The sequence below is a fragment of the Natrix helvetica genome (genome assembly GCF_964273705.1).
Source record: "Natrix helvetica genome assembly, chromosome: 3".
NCBI lineage: Eukaryota > Metazoa > Chordata > Lepidosauria > Squamata > Natricidae > Natrix > Natrix helvetica.
This window is the reverse complement of record NC_138549.1, coordinates 46,354,352-46,378,452: the sequence shown is the minus strand read 5'-3', so window position 1 is coordinate 46,378,452 and position 24,101 is coordinate 46,354,352. Positions and strand designations below refer to the sequence as shown.

The following is a 24,101-nucleotide window of genomic DNA, read 5'->3' as shown; positions in this document are numbered from 1 at the left end:
TGTTTCTCAACCTTGGCAACTTGAAGATGTCTGGACTTTAACTCCCAGAAGTCCCCAGCCAGCTGGCTGGGGAATTCTGGGACTTGAAGTCCAGACATCTTCAAGTTGCCAAGGTTGAGAAACACTGGACAACAAGATCTGAAAGGTCCCTTCTAATTCTGTCATTTGTTATTCCTTGTGAGGTGAGTAACATCTATAGCAGCAGTTTTTGCAGAACTGAAATCCTTCTTTAGATTTGATTTGGCTGATGTATTTTCTTATCTGAATTCTATGTCATCACTCAAATAGGTTTTCTGAAAAGAATTATTAGTTTTGCTTCATACCATTTGCTCACTGTGCTTCTCATTCTATATCCCAGGAATATGTATAAAACCATATAACCCTCTTCATCAAGAATGTGCATGTTCTCAAAGCCATGATATGAGGATAGCTTTTGATTTGGAGACATCAACATTGAGAGAGCAATACATAAATTTCTTTCAAAAATGTAGGTAGGATCGATTATCCTGGGACATCTGGATTATCCTGCCTTCATTCATGAGATTTATGTAGTTTTTTCTGCACTTTGGGGGCAAGAGGGGCAAACCAGCCTTGGTTTCTACTGGATCTCCATGAAGTTTTTGTCCTAACTATCACTATCCATTCAGAGCATGGCAGCAGTGCTAATTAAAAAGCCACTTTTACAAACAACTGGGGAGCAGCAGGACTTCATGGAGTGTGTACTGAGTTTCAGTGACAGACATCTAAGAGCACCTAGAAATCCATACACAGATTAGTGGCAAGCCCCATTCCATTGTAGCAGGAGAGTATGAGAATTCTTTGCTTTCTAAGGACTGAACACAACACAGCATGGCAAATCTGTCCCCACTGCTTTATTGCAGTACATGCCTTCCCCAGTAAACGACTTGCTCTCCACCCTTCCGGGATTTGTCTTTGCCATGTCTTTAAAACTCAGCCTTTTAATACTTGGTCCAAACAAAGTCTCAAAGTCTGTAAAGTAGCACATAATATTTCTATATCTATCTTCCTTCTCCTCTTCCTCCTCCCTAATTTATATAACTGTCTATCCCATCAAATTAAATTGGGCGGCAAACAATAATCAGATAAAACTGTGATAGTTTTGAGATTGGGTGTTGGTGTGGATATTCCTGATCTAGTTGCAACTAAATTCCTGGCAAAGCTCCAAGTTCCAGGCAGGACTCCCACTAGGATATACTATGTATGAAGGAAGTAGAGATGGGAAGTGTTTCTGCCTTGCTGCGGCTGCTTTTTCAAAATGTGGATAGCAACCCCAGCTTGCTCCCTCACAGAGAGTGATTCCTTTTATTGTGACTTGCCCAAGTAGCATTCTTTACTCTCAGTCAGTACATTCTTGTGATCATTTATTCTAGTTTGAGTCTGGTTATTAGCTGTTTTGGCTTGCTGCGTTACTTAGATTTTGTTTGCTTTCTATATTTAATGTGACATATTTATTTAGTATGATGGATAGCACTTTTCTTTGCTGTCCTAATTCACCTTCTTTCTGTAGTTGACATAGAATAAAATAATTTCATTACCACAATGAAACTATTTGACTTCAGTGCCTATTCTTATCTATGCATTCAGATCCTACTATTAGTTTCTTTCAATATGGAAGGGGTTAACAATTTTTGCAAACATCTCTCCTGTTACATTTCAGTTTGTCTGACATGTAGGAAAGGATTTTCCCCCATGGAAAGAAATATTATTACTGCAAATTCATCAAATTATGTTTCAATACAATTAAGTTTCATATATCCTCTTTAAAGAGAACTATATAAAGGTATAATATAGTTCAAAAAAATTGAACTAACTGTGTTGTTGAAATTTGAGAAATCTGATCCTATCATAAAGCTGGGTTTTATTTATCCAATTTCATTTTTTAAAAAATTGTTAATTGTTTCAGTCATACTAGACAATGAAATAAATACATTCTTATCTTTCAAACACTTTGTCCATATTCAGACATCAGATTGAATCAGTTAATCTGTAGTTCAGGTTAAAGAAAACTGTCCATTTTTGAAGCTTCTAAATATTGTCTTTTATGTACACGGTAAAGGCTCACCTAAATCAGTGTAAAATATGTATCATTCAGATTTACATTGGGGATTACTTGGTTCCTATTCTTGGCTCATTAAATTGCAGAAATATCCTAATGAATCATACGGTGCATTGAATATGTTTACATTTTATTGTGTTACCTAAGAAATATATTTATTTCTTTACTTTTTTTTGGGTAGCATAGATTATATAAGCTTTTTCATCAGCAACTTTTGTGGAGTTAAATCTAATTATGCTCTTTATCTTAAAGAAAAGTCCAGACCCCAGATTTCCTTTCCTGCTTTGCGATGTTGCACCATTGGTTTTTGGAAGCTCATCTAATGCCCAGAATTAGGTTTTGGGGAAATAACATGAACAACTTCAGCAAAATGTTTATGTGAAAAGAATCAATTCCCCAAGCAGGTGAATTGCCACTCTTGTACTTTAAGGTGATAGGTGTATAATGAAGTTAGTTGGTTAAATTAAGTTCAACCCTTTAGCACTCGTCGTTTTTATCAGATGAAAATCTAATTAATTGTTCTCAAATGTTTCCCTCCTCCCCTTTTTTTAATTTTCTAGGTTGCTTTGAATGTTGCATTAAGTGCCTGGGAGGAGTTCCATATGCTTCACTTGTGGCAACGATACTCTGCTTCTCTGGAGTAGCATTGTTTTGTGGCTGTGGTCATGTGGCCCTTGCAGGAACTATATCCATCCTTGAACAGAATTTTTCCACAAACGTGACTGACCATGCTTTGTTATCTGAAGTGTAAGTGTGAATCTATTTTTTTTCTTTATACAACAAAGGCAGGGAAATTATTAACCAGTGAAATTGCCAAAGCAATGATAACAAATGTAAGCCATGTTATACATGTCTTCAGAGAGATCAACACTTGAGTAGAGATGTCTATGGAGATTCTCACTCATCCAGGTCATAGTTGTCCTAAACGTGCTTTTCCAAGAGGCAACTGGACTTTCTTGTTTTTCTTTGAAGACGTTTCACTTCTCAGCTGAAGAAGCTCTGAAGAAACTTCCTGGCTGAGAAGTGAAATGTCTTCAAAGAAAAACAAGAAAGTCCAGTTGCCTCTTGAAAAAGCACCTTTGGAACTTGAGTAGAGTTATCAAAAGGTAGATATATTAATTTTTCAAGAACTTTTCAAAAAGTTCTTTAATATGGTTATTAATGACATCCAGTGGGGCTGAAAGTGTAATGAAGAAAAATTGACTGATAGGATTCAATACTTTCAGTACTTTTGCTTCAAATGTTTTGTTTAATTCAACAGGGAAAAGAAAATTAAAAGTAGCAATTGATCTCAGAAAGAGGGCATAGTTATCCAACTCCATAACAACTGCTGGAGAGAAAAAAGGAGCTGTTGCCAGGAAATTAGACCCACTAAAACATGAGCAAGAAACACAGCAAATTTTAAAGATAAAATAATAAATATAATAAATAACTTGAAGGTTTCTTGAAATTTCTTTCATCCTTGCAACAAAATTATATTGAAGATGTATAATAAACTATGAATTCACCCTAACCTGAAGCTAAAGAAAGTATATTTAAAGTTTTAGCTTCCATTTTCATTGGGATACAGAGCTCAGCTTGTTTATAATTCTGGTCACTGCAGTTGAACTAAATAAATACCCAATGTATTGTATCAAATATAGAAGATAAATAAAATTAGTCTTTATGAATCAAGATTGCTGAATTTACCTAAATATAAAATTCTGTTTCACAGTTGAATTATGATTCACCAAAGCAAGGTGGCAATATACAAATAAACTTTATTTTACAAGCTTCCCAATGCAGTCATTTTACATTTATCTTACAACTTTTAGATCATTTTGACGAAGACATTAAGAAAGTGGCTTTTTCTTAAATTCTTTTTAAATCTAGATTTATATGCAGTCTAGGAAATCAAATGTTTTTCTTTTCCTTCATTAACGCCTCACATCAAAGGACAGTATTAAAGTGTTCAATTTCTGATCCATAATGGCAAAATTATAAATAATTGTGTTGCTTAAACAGTCTGCATCAAAGAATATCAAGGGCATTACATCAAATATTGCAAGAGTTGATTCCTATCTCAAATGGATTTTATTTTAAATAAATGGCTTATGGATATGACATATGTAAGTAAACTTTACCAATAACTTATACTGAAAGATTCTCCATGGTTCTTAAATTATCCCAGCAGTTTAGAACTCTTCAAGACAAAATCTCCAGTTCCAAGTAGATGTCTATATCAACAGGGAGGAAATTGAGATGCTACAAACTTTCTGAGCTATTTTTTTTTTTTTTTTTTTTGCTGCAAGATGCAATGTCAACATCACATTAGAGCAGAAACCAGGAGGACTTCAGATTAGAGGCGAGGACTTGGTAACAGTAACAGTTCTTGGTTTAAGATTCAGGTTTTTTTTCCTTAAGTGTATTCTTATTAGTTTTGTCAGATAAATATTTATTCAAGGCAGAATGCAAAAAATGATAAGAAGCTGCTTTCATGTGGGCTTTTGGCAATATTTCTTACCTCTCCAGGCGAATCAGGTTTTCCTGCAAAGAGGACAAATATGGACCATCAAAATCAAGTTCACAGAACAATATAGGTTAGATAAAAAAAACCACTTTGGAACATGTAAACTATTAAACCCCAATCACTTTTCCAAACTTCAAACATAATCCTATTAGGGCCAGGTATAATCTCTCTTCTACATTTTAAAAACAAAATAGGGTACTCTAAAATTCTTCTGGGCAAAAGAATCTGCCTAGAATAGATGAATCTAGAAAAGTGATAAAAATAAATATTTTATTATGCTGTCCTTTCTATGAGAATTTGGGTTTAAAATACATTAGCCATAGACTGCAGAATTGCCTGAGTCGACTGGGTGAATTTTATATCTTTCTGGTTCTTTGGGATGTAAAGTATTGCATAACTCTTAGGCGTGTCAACTTTTGCTTTGAAAACCTGATAGCAGATCATTCAACATGGTGTCTTAGATGGGACGAGCTGTCATTAAAGTTTAGTAGTGTTTTATAAATATGCAAATAACCTTTTATTATAAATAAAGATACGTATATGCAATGTTTTAAGAATTTGTATTGTATAGGAAAAATGTTTAATTTCTATCAAAAATGCTTAATATCTATCTTTTTAATCAAAGTGGAATTTAACTTTCCAGGATTTCTGTAGTCAAATGAATATGTTACCAGATTCTTTTGATGTAGCAATCAAATTATGGAATAAACAATGGAAATGTTGGAAGATTTCTAGTCCATCTCCCTTTCCTATGCCTAATACCCCAGGGGTCCCTTGTTTTCCAGGTACCGAACTTGCCCTCACATGACCATAGGATGCTGTGATGATCACAATTTCAAGGACCAGCTGTTAGTCTTGTTCAGCTCTGTCACAACTTTCTAGCGCTTTGTTCTACTCTTCATATGATGATAAGAAACATAATCTTAAATGCCTTACTTATTTTCTTTTCAGAATAAAACTAATGCAATATGTGATCTATGGAATTGCATCATTTTTTTTCTTGTATGGAATAATTCTGCTAGCAGAGGGTTTTTATACCACAAGTGCTGTGAAGGAGCTGCATGGTGAATTCAAAACAACAATCTGTGGTCGTTGCATCAGTGGAATGGTAAGTTTTAGCATAAATCACTATTCCTCTGGTAAAAGCTTTCAAGTGTCAGATTTAATTTTATCAATAATGCACAACTGTTCCATTGCCAGATAGTATTTTGTACTTACCATAGAAGGGCTGTTCATAAATCCATTTTCAGAGATACTGATCTTATCAAGGCATCCTTCATTCTGAAGAGCAACAGAAATCATTAAGTTCAGATATGTATTCTACCACATATCATTTGATAAAATCTGGGGCTTTCTTGTTCATATGAATTTTCTTGTAAATTCCTTCTTGTATTTCTAAGTATATGAAATACAGTTTGTAAGGCTTTTCTTACTGCCTACAAATGCGAAATGCTCAAATTTGCCTTTAAAATGAGGAATTTTATGTATTGTTTCATTAGAAAAGAATTAACCTAGGTTTTGAAGAAAAATGTGTGGAAAGGGTTATTCTTTACAAAAATGGACTAGTTTTATGTTTTCTTCAGGATCTTTTATTGATCCAGTTTATTTTCCCCAGATTTTAAAGCTGAAGCTTTTTAAGCTCTGATCATCTAAGATATAGGAAAGTCACTGACATTTTGCTTCCTGCTTGTGAGCTGGCTCTCTATTGATGCAGTTGAAAGACAGATCATTATTTTGTGTGGTTATTGCTTATGTGTTTAAGAATTAGGTTGGATTTATCTATTTGTGATGTAATATTTTGTATTTTTTTCTGTTTTGTTCTTTTGTTCTTTTCATGAAAACAGTGAAATTTATTATGCATATACACAGGATACAGTATGTTCAATTATGCCTTTTGCTCTTCTTTCTATCAAATAATCATCATATTATTATTTTCCCCATCCTCTTTGCCCCTTTGTAATCTCCAAATCCAGAAATCATAAATTTGATCTTGTCAACTTTTAACAAAAACTCCATATATTGTACCCAGTCTTTTAAAAGTCTTTTGTTATTTTTTTTCCTCTGACCACACTGATTAGCTTGGTTGTTTCTGCAATTTTTTAATCTAATCTTTTACTGTAGATATTTTATTGCTTTTCCATCTTTTTGCATATAATAATCCTGTTGCAGTTACCATATACAATATTAATTTTCCATATTCTAATTCCGTATCCATAAAACTCAGTAGGGCTAATTCTAGTTTTCTCATACACGGTGGACTTTTTCTCCTTTATATGAGGAGATAGTTAACTGCTCAACAATGAATAGACAGTTCTCTGTAGACCCTCTAGCTCATGAGCTACATTGACTTAATAAATTGCTGGACGGAGGAGCTATGTTATTATTGGAGTAGAAATGTAGATCAGCGATCTTATCAGGCTCTTTATTGGATAAATAGATGGATCTGTATTCTATTAGAGATCAGACTTGAACTGAATTGAATACTTTATTTGGCCAAGTGTGATAAGACACACAAGGAATTCTTCTCCATTACAGAAGCACACAGTGTACATGCAAAGCAACAAAATAATAATACCAATAAAAGAGAGGGAATAAAGAAGATAATAAGGATAAATAATAATACCACAGGTACACTACATGCATAGACATTGGATAGCACTATGAGAATTCGGTGTTCAATAGAGTGATGGCATGAGGGAAAAAACATTGTACCTTGCCTAGTTGTTTTGATATACAATGCTCTATAACACCATCCCGAGGGAAGAAATTGAAACAGTTTATGTCCAGGATGTGAGGAGTCTCTAGATATCTTCTCAGCCCTCCTTTTGACTCATGCAAGATACAGATCTTCTATGGAAGGCAAGATGGTTGCAATTGTTTTTTTCTGCACTATCTGTTGGAGTCTGCAGCTGTCCTGTTTGGTTGCTGCACCAAACCAGACAGACTTAAGTGTTTTGCTCTTGACAGTAAGTCCAGTTTCAAAAAAGGGCATTAAAGATTTGTTTATCAGATTTTTTACCAATTGAGGTAAATTTGAAAGGGTGTCAGATAGTTTCTCATCCTAATTAACATTGGTGAAATGGAGGGAGAATTAAATTAGAATCCTGCAAGTATCTCTTAAATTTGGGTACTATTTCATAGCTACTAAATTTACTTGAAAGGCTGGAATGCATAGTTGTGGACTTAAAGCATGCCTTTTTATAGGAGACCTATCTCTCTGTGTTGATGTTTTTATTCCAAATAGTGAGTACTATTTGAGCCAGCTGTAAAATAGCTTGATAAAATTTCTGATTCATCGGAGTAATTCCAGGGTATTCCTCTGTCTGTTAAATTATTTTCAATGAGTATTTTAAAACTGTCTAATTTCTCATTGATAGTTTTTATATTTAGATATATAGAGACTTCCAATCCTCCATCTTTTTATTAGAACTCAAAAGGTTTCTAATGCAGTCTTAAAATACTCATCATAGCAATAACTGGAGCAGTAAAATTGTGTAAAGCAAAAGTCCTTGGCTTGCTATATGGGGCATAATTCTGGGTTTATTCCCCTAATTTAGAAGCCGCTCAGTCTAAGTTTCCAAAAACCATACTCCCATGCTCAACTTCGAATTCCCTTGTTTGTCTAGAGCTTCGCCATCTTAGATTTCCCTGACACAAGTCCTTTGGAATGAGTCTCTGGATCATTCCATTTGATAGATTTTACTTATCTCTGAGGAAGCAAATTGATTTCAAGTAATCAGTTGAATAGTAAGCATAATGTACACTTTCTACTCATAATAAAAACTTGCTTTTGTAGCTAATTCCTCACTATATTTTATTGACTTTCAAGCTGAAATTACAGTTTAATTAAGCACAATTTACAAAGCCAGACTATTTTGATGGTAGTATATTTTTAAACAGAGTATTATTATTATTATTTTATTATTATTTATTAAATTTGTTAGCCGCTCCCTCTCCACAAAGGGACTCGGGGCGGCGTACAATAAATAAAAACACATATTATAAAATTACACATTGTACGGAGGAGGTATAAAACACAATACAATCGTTATAATAACATAGAAATATTAAAATAAGTTAAAATTAAAACCCCAATGGAGATTACAAGTTTAAAAATTGCCAGGAGGAATAAAATGGAGCTATGGTTGAGCCAGGCCTGCTAGTTGAAAAAGGTGGGTCTTGAGTTTTGAACGGAAGGAGCGGAGGTCGGTGGTAATCCTAATATCCGGGGGGAGGTCATTCCAGAGGGTTTTATTGGATATGGAAAGTATTTATAGAAATCATGTGGACTATAAAAATGTGCCAGTTTCCTCTGATTCAATTTCACTATAAATAAAGAATTCTATGTAAAATGTCTGTTTTCTTCACAGTTTGTTTTCCTCACTTATGTTCTTGGGGTGGCCTGGCTGGGTGTTTTTGGTTTCTCTGCTGTACCAGTCTTTATGTTCTACAACATGTGGTCAACCTGTGAGGTCATCAGATCACTCTCAGCAAATATGACTTCAGCAGACCAGATCTGTGTGGATATCCGGCAGTATGGTATTTATCTTAATATGATTAAATGTTTTATCCTCTTTACTTATCCTGCCTTCGAGAGGAATTCTCTTATCCTGATGAACTGAGAAGCAACTGTGTGGATTTTCATTATTGCTTTTGCAATATAACTGACCTGTGCATGCATACAGATATATTTTACCCTGTTTTCTCATTTTGAAATAAATATACTTATTAACTGGCCAGTAAATGCAGCAATAAAAGGTTAACAATGAGGCTGATATTTTATACACAATATGGAGAGTTTGATATAGTCAGTGTTTTGTTATTGTCAAATCCGGTAATGTAGCAAATGATGTATGAAAAGTAGGCAAAACAATTATAAACATATGCAGGTATCCAATAGAATGAAGGGCCAGAGGATTAACATTCTATTTTTAACATATATAGGCCATATATCAACAGTATATTAATTAGTTTCAATTTGCTCGTTATCATGATACTTTAGATATTGTATTAAATGTGAGATAATTTTTTATTGCAGTGTTGGATGGTGATCCAAATCTTTGGAATGGGGCTGAGGATATTATCATTTTCTAGAAACAGAGGGTGTGAGAAAAAAACCCTAACTATTGCACTTACAAATGAACTATGAGTTCTAAAAAATAACATGTGAATATAATAATATTATAAATAGCACAATGGTGAAAATCCCATGCATAAAAAAGGATATATTAATAAAATATGGCCTGCACAAAAATATAACCTTATCTTTTTGACAACCTATAAAAATAATTGAGACTAAATTAACAGAAGGCAAGACATTTTCCATAGAAAAGAAATTCCAAATCCTACCAATTTATTAAGATAAGAACAATGACTCCCCATAATTTATGGAATGAGCCAATGCAACTAGTAGTGAGGGATGCTGAGAATGGTAGACAACTGTTTCCTCACCTCTGGATAAAATCCTTTTTAAACAAGCAAAGAAACTTGCCGTGGTCATTTAGGACTTCAGTTCAGGTTTGTACCCATTGCATGTTTTATGGCTATTACAGACCTGTAAGAGATTTTCAGATAAATACTTTATTGCTTATATTCAGAGTCACAAAAATAGAACCTCCTAAAAAGGGACACAAATGCGCAAATATTTGGGATGATAAAAATTTACCCTTGTATGAGACTGAGTGTTTTGATGTTATATAATGAATGCTCGTTAAATACAGAAACAAAGAGAAGAAAATGGATACTTACAAAATTGGATAGTGTAAATTAGAAACAGAGATTCTGGTATTATAAAGCAGCTCACATAGATGAAAAAAGAGCTAGGCCTGAGTGGGATTGTTTTGACAATAGTTGTAATATCCACACTCTAAGGTGAATCTTGAAAAGCAATTTTTGCCTAATGAATATAGGCAACAAGCACAGCATATGACAGTGTCTTTGATGACTAAAACAACCATTTGTTTGCCATGTGGGAATCCTAGATCTGAGAGCACATCTTGACAAGGAGAGCACAGCTCAGAGAATTCATATTTATAATGCCAATTCCAGACTGTACTGGTCAATGTGCGAGTGAATGATAAAGTAACACAACTTGTCTGTAGGTGGGAGGAAATTGAATTTCAAGAAGGGAAGTGGTCATTAACATTTAAATGTTTTCTTTGGTATTTAACTTCAGGAATCATCCCTTGGAATGCTATCCCCGGTAAGGCATGTGGATCGACCTTAGCTAATATGTGCAGCACGCCTGAGGTAAAGAAGAAAAAATGCTTAATTATTCTCTTCCATATTTTAATACAATTACCTAGCAATCAGCTAACTAAATATTAATTAATCAAGAAGAAACAACACAAGATAGCTCATGAGATAGCTGCTAATAATGCTCTTGCTAGGCTAAATTAGTCTATGGAGAATAAGTATTCTCTTTGCACCAGATGAGGACTCACAGTGTTGTGAGCATTAGGAATACAGTCTATATAGAGATAGACCTACTGCGACTACAGCTTTAAGTATGTTTAAAAACAAATCCATGCATATATAGAGAAATTAGCTAGGTTTTCTTTATTATAGAGTGAAACAGGAAAACAGGAGGAGGAAGGTGTTTGCTTATGTTCACCACTTTTAGTTGTAAAAATAATATAGGAGGGATATAAACAAACAAATAAATATCCCTGTAATAGCATCAAATATGACCATATCAGCCAACCCAGACTGCCAGAAACATGTAAAAAACCTAATCCTATCCAGAACAATTTGATTATCTTTCATCAGTTGTTTACAATGGCAAGGCACTGATTATACAAAGACTGAGACAGAAGGGTAAATCATTGATGCAATTTCTATATTATTAGAAACCTCTAATAGCTATAATAATATTATAATAGAATGATAGATTATAATATAATGATATTATAATAGAATTATAATAGAATTCTAGAAGTTTGTAACAAATATTACTTTAGTGAAAATGGTCTTCTGGTTCTTAAATGCTTTCAGAGATCCTATGTAGCATCTCTAGTCTAAGGAACAGAAGTAACTTGGGAATAGTTTACAGTATTGTAGTATTATGTATTCTTAAGGAAAAAATAGTACAATAATTCACATTCAAGAGGAACATCAATATTTTCATTATATTATTTTTTTCCACACTAGCTCATAAAATGAGATTCCCTGTTAGGGTCCAAGAACGGCATTAAGAAGTATTAATTTGCCACTGCTAATCTGAAATGATTGTTTGTTTTATCCTTGCAGTTCTATTTATCGTATCACCTGTTCATTGTGGCCTGTGCTGGAGCTGGTGCTACTGTTATAGCACTGGTGAGTAGCATTATATTTTTTCATTTTTAAAATACCGTATTTTTCAGAGTATAAGATGCTCCGGAGTATAAGACAAACATTAGTTTTTGGGGAGGAAAACAAGAAAAAAAATCTTCCTCTGCTTACCAGCATCCATCGGTATCCATCTGGCTAGCATCCTTGCAGCAAACAGTCTGGTCAGCTTCAGCATGTTATTGCAGCCTGATTCAGCATGAGCAGCTGATTGGTGGTTGGGTCGGCCTCCCAGAATACTGCCAATCAGCTATTCCATGCTACGGGGATCTCCATAGCCCATTGCTGCCTCTACGCATTGCACTTTTGGCCTCCACACATCATGTTTTTGGCCTACGCAGGCTCCATTTTAGACCCGTTACAGGCTGCTGGGGTCGCCACAGCACATCACCGTTGATTGCCGCCTCTGCACATTGTGTTTTCAGCCTCTGCGCGTTCCATTTTTGGCCTCTGTATGTTGCATTTTTGGCCTCCACATGCCCCATTTTTGGCCTCCATGTTCACATTTTTGGTCGGTTCCAGATGGTGGGGATTGCTGCTGCCGCCACTCCCTGCCACCTAGAACTGGCCGAAAATGCAACACACATAGGACAAAAACAGGGTATCCGGAGGCCAAAACTGCGACTCATGGAGGCCAAAATTTGTGATGCGCAGAGGTGGCAATGTGCTATGCAAATCCCCGAAGCCTGGAACTGGTCTAAAATGGAGTGTGCAGAGGCCGAAAACATGACCCGCAGAGGCCGAAAATGGCTGAAGGGTGTGGGCTGGCAGATGGGTGGGGCTGTGACAACATTTGGTGTACACACTCCAATTTTTACCCACTTTTAGGGGAGGGAAATGTGTCTTATACTCTGAAAAATACGGTAACTAAAATCCCTTGTCAGATGAAACCAAATATTTAAACTGAAGCTAAGTTTTTGTGTTGGCACTGGCTATCGTTTTTTCAGGATACTCCAAACAGCAGGGAAAGATTTATTGTTACCAAGAAAACTTTGTCTAAGCACTAAGAATTATTGTTGAAGTGGTTTTTGTTATGTTATTTAACTTCCCTTGCATGATCAAAATAAGAGATTTCCTGATAGAAGTATGCTGGTAATGATCTATGAAATATTAGGATACTTCAGAATGTTCCCCAGCTTTGGAATTCGTTTTAATTAATAATCTTCTTCCCTTTCCTTTTAAGCGTTTATATTTGTTTCAATTTAAGAAACTTTACTGAAGTAAAGCACATTAGCTTACTTTAACTATCCTTATTAGATCCATAGTAGATGTAGGGGAAATACCATCAAGGACTTCTTGTATTGATTAGCTTTTAATTTGTTAGTCAAATGCAATGACTATTCCTTGACAGCAAAATGCCCTTCATGTATCCAAGGTGAAGGGCAGAGAAACCTACCAGACATTTTTGTCATTACGTTTGATTAAAATGGAAATCCTTGCCTGACAGTCTTCGTTGTGATCTAACACAAATCTAATTGCCAAAAAGGCCTGAAGGAATTATTGTCTCTTATCTGCTGTATTTTGTTCTCTTCCACCAGCTGATCTACATGATGGCTACTACATATAACTTTGCTGTTTTGAAGTTTAAGAGTCGGGAAGATTGCTGCACTAAATTCTAAATTGAATAAGCTGCATTGCGTAGCTTAAAATGCCGCTGACACCCTAGACTAAGAGTCTAGATTTTTAAAGTTTGTTACAGTAATTTGTAAATAGCTTCAGTAAGCATCTTTAAGCATTTTAGATTAATACAAATTATTTCTTGTATATGAATAACAGTGAGAGTGAGGTCTGGCTATTTTCTATCCTATGACAGAATACAATCTTAAAGTGATGTTGTAAATCATCCTTTTAAAGGAAGAGGGGCTTTCATTTAATATCAGGCTATTTTTTCCCTAATGATTATTTGTGAAACAATGTTTGGATCAATTAAGCTCTGTAATACCGTAAGTTATTCTATCACTACTGTTCACTAATATGAAAAACAATAAAATGTGTTACATAGTAGATAACACACAATATATGAGCTTGCTTCTTGAGAACACCCAATGTCATAGACGTACTAGATAGTTGACAAAGTTGTGTTCTCAAATCCCACTCAACTATCTCTTAGCAATATAATATAAAATAAAACTAGACTCTGCTTCAAAGATGTAACTCCCATGAACAAATCTTTTATTGCTCAATTGCTTTGGCACAACTAAACATCAGAATACCTGTTCACTAGTTTAGCATTTCATTCAAACATATCCATTTGTTTTCCAGTCAGACAGAAAGTCTACACAGTTCTTCATCTGTAGAATGTTTACGTCGCGTTTTGTGGATTTTTTTAATCTATGGAAAAAACAAACCTACCATTTTTGATAGCACATCTCTTACCTGATAATTTCCATAGTGCAATTATTGACTATGCAGCACCAAATACACACTTTTACCCAATATATAGGTCTATTTACTCCAAGAAATACAATGGAATATAATCAAGTGGTCAACTGTAGAGTTTCCTTTCCTTCAGTTGGCAGGAGATGAGAATGGAAAGAACCATCACAAATTTGAGTTGCTTGGGAGGCTTCAGCATGTAAACATGGACAATGTTCTCACAGCTTTTCTGTTTCTATTCTTTCCCATTAATTATTTTTCTTCCTTTTCCTTCCTAACTTTTTGCCAGCTGCTCCTTTGTTCAGCATGCAGCATTCTACATACCTTTAGAAATAAACTTTCTTGCCTATTTTTAATATATTTTTTAGAATAACTTGGTATTAATCTTACTAGCTGCCAGCTTTGCCTCTTGACACTCACTAGCCATCATGCTCACCCTTCTCTTCCAGATCCACTTCCTCATGATACTATCTTCTAACTGGGCCTACTTAAAGGATGCAAGCAAAATGCAGGCTTACCAGGATATCAAAGCTAAAGAAGAGCAGGAGCTTCAGGATATCCAGTCTCGGTCCAAAGAGCAACTCAATTCTTACACATAAACGCTTGCCAGAGCCTTTTTTCAGAAGAATTTTGTAGCTCTGACAAATCATCGAGCAGATACATTGTCCAAGAGCTCCTGGGCCATATCCATAGGATAAAGTTGCAGAGAATAACCTTCATTCCTTTTAGCACTGAATTTGGAACTGGGGGGAGGAGGGGAGGGCATTACATCCCAGTCCACTGTAAAAAAAAAAGGTTTACCAACTAAAACACCTTCATGGATTTCTCTTGGCAATCATAACATTATTATTGTTGTTGTTCCTTAGCAGGGTACCAGAGTTGGTATTATCCAGCCCTGTAATGTCTAGATTTGAAAAGGCTGTATATAATTGCACAGGTGTAAGTAACTCAGATTCTAGGATTTAACGAGATATTTCCTTTATTCTGAATACTTGTAATTATGCTTATTTGATACGGTTTCAGAACATTATAAGTCAACATTCAGTTCCTATCAAAATTAAAACTGGACCTTGCACATTAAATGCCAAAAGTGGTTTTGTTTTGTTTTGTTTTGGACACTCCCTTTTCAACAAAGCTGCAATGAACCTCTCTTGTTCTGCTGCACTTATCAGAGTAAGGTGGGAACTGTTTAATTGTTTAATAAAATAGACCCAGACCCCATAATCAGAATAATGATTCCCTTCTCTGAAAATAAATGTCAGCTTTGCCTTAATTTTTATTTTCTATAAATGTCTCTGAGCATTTATAGCATATAGCAGCTAGAGATTATCCGATCTCAATTTTAATAAAGCAGAAGATATTACCCTCTGGTGAGTCACTCAATTATTTCAGGTTGAACAGATGAAAACTTTATGGAACCTAAAAACCTTTAGCCACTCAGATTACAGGTCAACGCTCACCTCAATTTTGGTGCTCAATCCAGTAAGCTGCAATAGTTTTCTCTTATGAAAAATTGTGATGTTCGAAAAACAGAGGGTGCAATTTCAAACTGTCTCCCTTAATATCTGCCTTCTAGCATTTTCAGAAATTTCAGTGCTAGGTTACTAGTGATTTTTGTGTGCTATTTTTTTAAAAAACAAACAAATGTTTGAAGAAAAATAAAATGCATCAGTGAATTTCAAATCAGTGAACAATTAAGTCATGCATCCCTGTTTTGAATGTGTACTGAATATGAATGCTCTTTTAAAACATAAAGAAACGTGTTGAAAGTAAAAGATTGAACAAAAAACATTGGTATGGAAAATGAAATCAGGTATTACCTTGCATTTAACTTGTCTAAAGCTGACTTTTTTTTAAAGAAGCAAGATCTATATAAAGCAAGTAAGAAATAGCTTAGTGTTTGTTTTTACCTGTTGCATGAAGGAAACAAATTTCTACAGCAATGCAGGTGTTCTTCTAGTCCAGTGTTTGCATAAAGGTAACAGACAATGTCTTAAAGCTAATTTTTTTCTAATACTTTGTAGCTATTACTGGGAGTTTTTTGAAGTTTTGTTTAAGTAGTCTAATTTTTTTATGTAAAAAGTATTCAAATTTGCTATGTATAATTTTTTGTAACCTAACCGTGAATCAATATTTTATATCAGTGCCAAGGGCTTCCTGTAGTTATATCCAAGTGTTACAAATAAATATTTGTAGATAATAGAACCAGTAGTTGTGTATCCTTATTTTGAGTATAAAGAAATTGTGACTGTACATTCCTTCTGGTATTGGGTTAGCACACAATTATAACTTTGCATGTATTGCACGTATAGTTGGAGAATCCATATAAATAGAAAGATAAGTCTTTCCATGTGGTTATACATATTTTTATTCTTCTTTATTTCACTTTATTTGCATATTGCAACAATTACATAGAGTCAACTTCAGCCTGTTTTGCCCCATCAGCTTCATACATTGGGACAAGACTTATTTCTACATTTCCAGTTTTGTCTATGATGGAGATGTAAAGCTGTATATCATTAACATGCTGGTAATGCTCCCTAAATTCACAAATGATCTCTCCAATCACTTCCGAAATGGAATGGAATGGAATGTTGGAAGAGACCTTGGAGTTCTTCTAGTCCAACCCCCTAGACCATTTCAGACAAATAGTTATCCAATCTCTTCTTAAAAACTTCCAGTGTTGGAGCATTTACAACTTCTGAAGGCAAGTTGTTCCATTGATTACCATATTTTTCAGAGTATAAGATGCACCTTTTTTCCGCAAAAAAGAGGCTGAAAATCTGGGTGCATCTTATACATCAAATACAGCATTTTTTGCCTCCTGAAGCTCCGCCCTTCACCAAAATGGCTGTGCATACCCTTATGGAGGCTTTCAGAGTGCTACTGGGGGCTGGGGAGGGCAGAAATGAGCACAAAATGGGCCATTTTATGCCCCCCCCAGCTCCCAGCAGCACTCTATAAACCTCCATAAGGCTATGCATGCAATATTTTTGACAAAAAACAGGCCCGTTTTCACAAAAAAACGGACCGTTTTTTGCTCTTTTTTGCCCCCCCCCCCCCCAGGAGCACTCTGCAAGCCCCCCCACAAGGCTATTTATGCCTTTTATTTTAAAAAAATGGGCCTGTTTTTGTGAAAAACGGGCCATTTTTCGGAGGTTTGCAGAGTGCAAAAACTTTTTTTTCCTTTTCGGAAAGCTCTGTAATTGATGAGAATTACATTGATCAAGTGCTGTGCCAGCAGAAACAAAGCCTTAAGGTTTGTCAGCAATTTCCTTCTCCAGCACATGGATAAATACACCTGGAAATATCTACCTACCTACCTACTCTCTCTCTCTCCCTACCTATCTACTGTATTTCTCTCTCTTTCTATTTCTCTCTCTCTATCCCTCTATCTACCTACACACACACACACACACACACACTCCCTACCTACTGTTCTTCTCTCTCTCTATCCATCTTCCTACCTACCTACCTACCCACTCTCTCTCCCCCTAACTATCTACTGTATTTCTCTTTCTATCCCTCTCCCTACCTACACACACACACTCTCCCTACCTACCTACTGTACTTCTTTCTCTATCCCTCTACCTACCTACACACACACATACTCTCCCTACCTACTTACTGTTCTTCTCTTTCTCTATCTCTCTTCCTACCTACCTACCTACCTACCCACTCTCACTCTCTCTCCCTACCTATCCACTGTATTTCTATCTCTCTACCTACCTACCTACACACACTCTCTCTCTCTCTCTCCCTACCTACTGTACTTCTCTTTCTCTATCCCTCTACCTACCTACACACACTCTCTCCCTACCTACCTACTGTACTTCTCTCTATCCCTCTTCCTACCTACCTACCTACACACTCTCCCCCCTACCTATCCACTGTATTTCTCTCTCTATCCCTCTACCTATCTCCCTACCTACCTAACCTACCTACCTACACACACAAACCCTCCCTACCTACTGTACTTCTCTCTCTTTCTCTATCCCTCTACCTACCTACCTACCTACCTACACACACACTCTCTCCCTACCTACCTACTATTCTTCTCTCTATCCCTCTTCCTACCTACCTACTTACCCACTCTCTCTCTCCCTACTGTATTTCTCTCTCTATATCCCTCTACCTACATACACACTCTCTCCTTACCTATCTACTGTATTTCTCTCTATCCCTCTACCTATCTACCTACACACACACTCTCTACCTACCTACCTACTGTACTTCTCTTTCTCTATCCCTCTACCTACCTACCTACCCACTCTCTCTCCCTACTTATCTACTGTATTTCTCTCTCTATCCCTCTACCTACCTACCTACCTACTGTATTTCTCTCTCTATTTCTCTCTCTCTCTCCCTTTATCTACCTACCTAACTACTCTCTACCTACCTACTGTATTTCTTTCTTTCTCTCCCTCTCTATCCCTCTACCTACCTACTCTCTCTCCCTATCTACTGTATTTCTCTCGCTTTATATTTCTCTCTCTATCCCTCTACCTATGTACCTACCTACTCTCTCTCTCCCTACCTATCTACTGTATTGCTCTCTCTATCCCTCTACCTACCTATTCTCTCTCCCTATCTACTGCATTTCTCTCTATTTCTATTTCTCTACCTACCTACTCTCTCTCTCTCCCTATCTACTGTATTTCTCTCTCTCTATCCCTTTATCTACCTACCTACATACTCTACCTGCCTATCTACTGTATTTCTCTTTCTCTCCCTCTCTATCCCTCTATCAACCTACCTACTTTTTTAAAAAATTGCCTCTTCAAAACCTTTGTGCATCTCATACTCCGGTGTGTCTTATACTCCGAAAAATACGGTAATTGTTCTAACTGTCAGGAAATTTCTTCTTAGTTCTAGGTTGCTTTTCTCCTTGATCAGTGTTCTTAATTGTTCTAAAGCCGAATTGAATTGGTTTGATCTTTCTCCCTTCAATCATAGACTGGAGTGGAACCACTTCCAAATCCCAGACAGGAGATTCCACTTGCAGTAGACAATCCCTGAGGTAAAGAGGACCTTAGTCACAAAAGGTTTTTTTTAAAGGAAATAATCAGTACCACATTCCAAACTGACAGATGACTGTCTCAAAAGCTTAAGGTAAGCTATTAAAGAAGCCCTGAAACAACTTAATACTTAAGTGTCCAAGGGCTCAACCCCTATTTCTGCAATATCACCCACTGAAACTGCCCATTCAGGAAGGAGCAATAAAACAGTATCCTCAATCTCTAACCCTTGGAGGTAGCCCAAAATAATAACATTGCCAAATGTTGACTTTTCCTTGAGAACTCTTACAATGATGGAATTTTGGATAGCTATTATCTGGAATTTATTTTTGCTAATATGAAAAGAGCCATGTATTTATCCAAAAATCAGCTCAGAAGCACCTATTTATAACTGTACATATGTACGTTCTAAACTGTTTCTAATTATATGTCATACCCATAGTTATGACATTATCATGCAGATTAATTAAAATCTTTGTAAATAAGCAGTTAGATTTCCTCTTTTAGGAGAGGGCCTAAAACAGGGGTGTCAAACTTGCGTTGTCACAGCGTTGTGATGTGATGTATTACAACTTTTCTCCTCTTCGGTAAACCTGGCATGGGCATGGCCAGCACATGACACATCTGGCCCATGGCCCACAGGTTTGACAGCCGTGGCCTAAAACAATAAGATTGCCAATAGTATTGAATTTTCTTTGAGAGTTCTATCTTACAATGATGAAATTTTGGATAGCTTTTATCTGGGATTTACTTTTGCCAAATTGAAGAGAGTCAGGTATCTACTTATTTGGAAATTAGCTCAGGAGTACCTATTTACAACCATATATGCCATACGCATAGTTATAATATCATGGAGATTAATTTCAACCTTTGTAAATAAGATTTCCTCTCTGCACCCCCCCACCCCGACAAAGGTGCAATCACAGATTGTCTAAGAGTGACCAATGCAATTTCCAGTCTGCTATAGCCTGATCTAGACTAGATGGGATTCATGTAAGTCATGTAATCTGTTTTATACAGGGCCCTATGTACTTGCCACTACAACCGAAGCAAAGCAAAACAACCTTTATCGTGCCATTACCCAGCTCTTTATAACTTTCCCTAGGAAGAAAAAATGGTGATAGTATGAAATAGCTGGGGATTTTTTTTTGGGGGGGGGGGAGCATCTCTTCCATGGCTGGTAGAATCAATTCTTTCTTCAAAGATATGTTCACTACATATGGAATCTATCCCCTTTTGCAGCTAGTATCAGTTATGAGAAACAGACCAAGCTCATAGAAGAGGGACATCATCCTTGTTCCACAGGCTCAAAGGTGAAGAGGAGAGTTGGAAGGGACCTTGGTGATCTTCTAGTCCAACCTCCTTAGGCAGGAAATCCTATACCATTTCAGACAAATAGTTATCCAATCTCTTCTTAAATTGTTCTGTCAGGAAATTTCTCCTTAGTTCTAATCATAAAGTTTTTATCTTGCATCTCATGAGATCCAGAATCCAACTCAGCAAATATGAAAAAGTTTGTTTGCAAAATATAGATATAAGCCCCTAGTATACAAATGTGAGCACACCCCACTCCATTCTAGCACTGATGATGTTACCTCTTTTGGTAATGAAATATCTGCAAGAAAACAACCAAGCTCAGAGAGCACCAAGGATCCTACATTATTTTATGTTAGTTGCTTCCAAACTTTCCCTGAATAGCTTGAAGAAAAATCACAACGAATAATTTTTATTTTTTACTTACTTTAATAGTAAGAGATCATAATCACAAACACTTTTTAAAAGAAGTTTAATTGCATAATAAGTGTATAATTGTTATTCCCCTATTTTAAAAACATTTGTACAGGATATGAAGTGAGAGGATATAAAGTATGGCTGTTTCTAAAACTTTCACTTAGTTCAAAGTAGTTAATATTCAAGAAATAAAAAAAATCTTCAAACATGCAGATTTAATTTCTTTTTTTTTTTTTTTTTTTTTTTTTTTGTAATAAAATTTTATTGGTTTTTCAAAATTTATAGGGAAAAGGGTAAATGGACAGGTATACAAATTTTGGCAGTTGCAAAGTGTGTGAGGCCCCCCTCCCTCCATACCCATAGCGTACATTTATATATAATGCATTAGTATATAATTGATTATAATCAGCATATTAGTTCTATTATTAAATTCAATCAAATTAAACATTACAATATAAAATCCAAATATAATTCCATTTTCACTTTCGGTCAATTTATAATAATATGATTTTCATATTTATTTCTGTGATCTGAGTCTTCTTGCTATTGCCCCATCTCCCTCCACTGGCAGAGCTCTGGCCCCTCCCGTGTCCTGCGTGTCCGTTGTAGTGTCTGGTGGTTTCTCTAGGAGTGTTTTATTTTTTTCCATAAAGGCCTGCGCCTCTATGGGTGAATTAATTCTGATTCTTGTCTCCTCCCAGAATATCAGCATACCTTCAGGCATCAACCATCTAAACCACACCCCTTTCTGGTATAATTTATTCGCTAATTGCGAATAATTTTTTCTTTTTTCTCTAATCTTCTTAGGGATCTGCTTCAGAATGGTTATCTCCATATCATGATATGTCAATGCTTGCCCCCTCTGTACACCCAGAATTTCATCTCTTGTGGTTTTTCTAAGGAATTTAATGTGAACCTCCCTGGGTAAATTGTGTATTCTAGCATAAGCTGAGTTCACTCTATAAACCAGATCTATATCCCACCCCATCTGTTGTTTTTCTTTGTGTATATAGTCAGCCAGAATGTTTGTCATGATGTCCCTTATATTTTCCCCATCTTCTTCTATAACATTTTGAAATCTAAGATAATAGGACATTCTCTCAAATTCTAATTTCATCTGTTGGATGTCAAGATCTTTGTTCCCTTTCTGCACGGCTTCCACCCCCCCCCTCACCTCCTCCACCCCCCCTTCCACAAGATTCAGTCTTTGTGAGTTCTTATATATTTGGGCTTGATTTTCTTTAATTTCATCTTTCATTTCCCTTAACTGTTTCTTGATTTCCTCCTGGCCCTGTAGAATTTGTTGAAGCATTTGTTGAAAGTCCATCTCTGTAGTCTTATGGTGCATCAGTTCTGTTATCTTTGACTGTGTGGCTGGACTGGATGTTGCGGATGTTGGAGCAGAAGTGGCAAAGCCAGGTTTTCCAGGAGGGGGTCTTTTAGATGCCATCCTTTATAACGTTAAAAGTTCAGTCCAAATATGAAGTAAGCAATTAGAAAAGAAGGGTAGCCAGGTGAATCCGGGAGCAGAATAACCAGGCAGAAGAGAATCTCTCCAATAAGTCTGGCAATAGATAGAAAATTTCCCCTAGAAGGTTAAAAAAATACCAATCCACAAGAGGTTCCTCTGGGAGACACGGAGACAAAGACCGGAAGCCTGAATTTTAAAGGTGGAGTCAGGTTTCAGAGTTCATAAAGACAACGGAAGTGTGCCATCTTGCCCTGCCAGTTTTGGGCACAGAGGCGTAACAAAGTTTTAGAAAGTTCCAAAAGTCCTCAAATCATTGTAATATGTAAAATTAAATTGAAAAGAAAATCATCTCAGCCTAAGTGAGGCTTCATTCGTTGGCTCTCCCCCCTCCTCCTTCCCCGGGGGCTGAGAGCAAAATTGTTTCTTGCCGCTTGTCCAAGGGGGGGGGGGGAAACCCCCCTCCCTCCAGCCGCACCTCCAAAATGCTCCGAAAGTTGTTTTAAAGTTTTAAAAGCTGAATCAAATCTTCATGCAAAGTAAGGGATGAAGAGAGAGGCAACCTCACCGCACCGCAGCTGCTTCCTTCAATTGTAGCATTCTCCAGTCGGCTTGTAGCGAGGCGCGAGGCGTGGAAACGCGATGCGCCCTCCGAGCTTGCTCCCCGGTGCCTTGGGCGCGCGAGAGAGCCCCCGCCGGCTGCCGCCGCTGCAGGAGACCTCCGCGATGCCGCCCCTCCGGCAGGACCCCTCTGCGGGGTGTCCTGTGCCCCCCAAGGAGTGGGGAAGCCCACCGGGGAGCCGGAGCGGGCAAAGAGCTGCCCGTCGCCGCCGCCGCCGGAACCGGAACTGAGATTTAATTTCTTAATGTTAATGATGTTTTGGGAGCTTTGGCTACAGAGAGCTATAATTCACTATTTGTGAAGTCTGCAATATCACAGAACAGTAGAATTCAGATACATTGAAACGGAGAAATTTTCAATTTTCTATAGTGATTGTAACCCTTTTTAAAAAGGTTAATCGATTTAAGAAAACAACTTCTGTCCACTTTACACAATAGAATAGTTTAAACAATTTGTTCATAATAGCAACGTTTTTAAAATAATACAAAGTTCAAAATACCAGAACTGTTCACTCAAGGCCTGCAACTGCAATATTACTAACAACAATATGTACCAATATATTATTTCTTCATTAATTATTTTACAGACATAAATATTTATGGTCATGAAAAATTATTCTCCTCGCTCCCCAAGAATTGTTTTCCATATCAAATCACAATTTTTTCCGGTTATCTCTAGCTCATCTTCACCAAAAATTGTCATCAGGTCCTTCCTGGGGAATGTCTGCAGCACTAACACTAGGGAAAACAAAATCATGTTAATTTTGGGAACAGTGGCTATGGAAACAACTCACACTTTTGTGACCCCCGTATTCTTTCCTCAACCAACAGCTCTTTTACTGACAAATCTTTAAAGGGCCTTGAGTACTACATAACCAAAGGGAAATCATGGCAGTATTGAGCAAGGTAGCACTGCTTGTGTATCAGCCTGCAGGCTGCAAATGGAAAAGACTGCTATCCAGTGGAAGCTCCTCT

At 36.5% G+C, this 24,101-nt stretch overlaps 2 protein-coding genes across 7 annotated transcripts in view; one reads left to right on the top strand and one right to left on the bottom strand.

Moving 5' to 3' along the window:
- Positions 1-16,493, top strand: part of GPM6B (glycoprotein M6B) — a 126,282-nt gene extending 109,789 nt beyond the window's left edge. For 4 of the 5 annotated variants that reach the window (XM_081947330.1, XM_081947333.1, XM_081947334.1 and 1 more), the window contains 6 exons: positions 2,638-2,824; positions 5,538-5,694; positions 8,957-9,125; positions 10,762-10,835; positions 11,835-11,900; positions 14,738-16,493. In XM_081947330.1, coding sequence (XP_081803456.1) covers positions 2,638-2,824; positions 5,538-5,694; positions 8,957-9,125; positions 10,762-10,835; positions 11,835-11,900; positions 14,738-14,887 — 803 coding nt within the window. In that variant the 3' untranslated portion in view covers positions 14,888-16,493. Of the gene's footprint in view, positions 1-2,637; positions 2,825-5,537; positions 5,695-8,956; positions 9,126-10,761; positions 10,836-11,834; positions 11,901-13,450 lie in introns of all 5 variants that reach the window. The other variant, XM_081947332.1, reaches the window with a different exon arrangement.
- A 4,536-nt stretch (positions 16,494-21,029) lies between these two features.
- OFD1 (OFD1 centriole and centriolar satellite protein) overlaps positions 21,030-24,101 on the bottom strand; it is a 34,962-nt gene continuing 31,890 nt past the window's right edge. For both annotated transcript variants that reach the window (XM_081948445.1, XM_081948446.1), the window contains exon 23: positions 21,030-23,864. In XM_081948445.1, the coding sequence (XP_081804571.1) occupies positions 23,813-23,864 (52 nt within the window). In that variant the 3' untranslated portion in view covers positions 21,030-23,812. The remainder of the gene's footprint in view (positions 23,865-24,101) is intronic.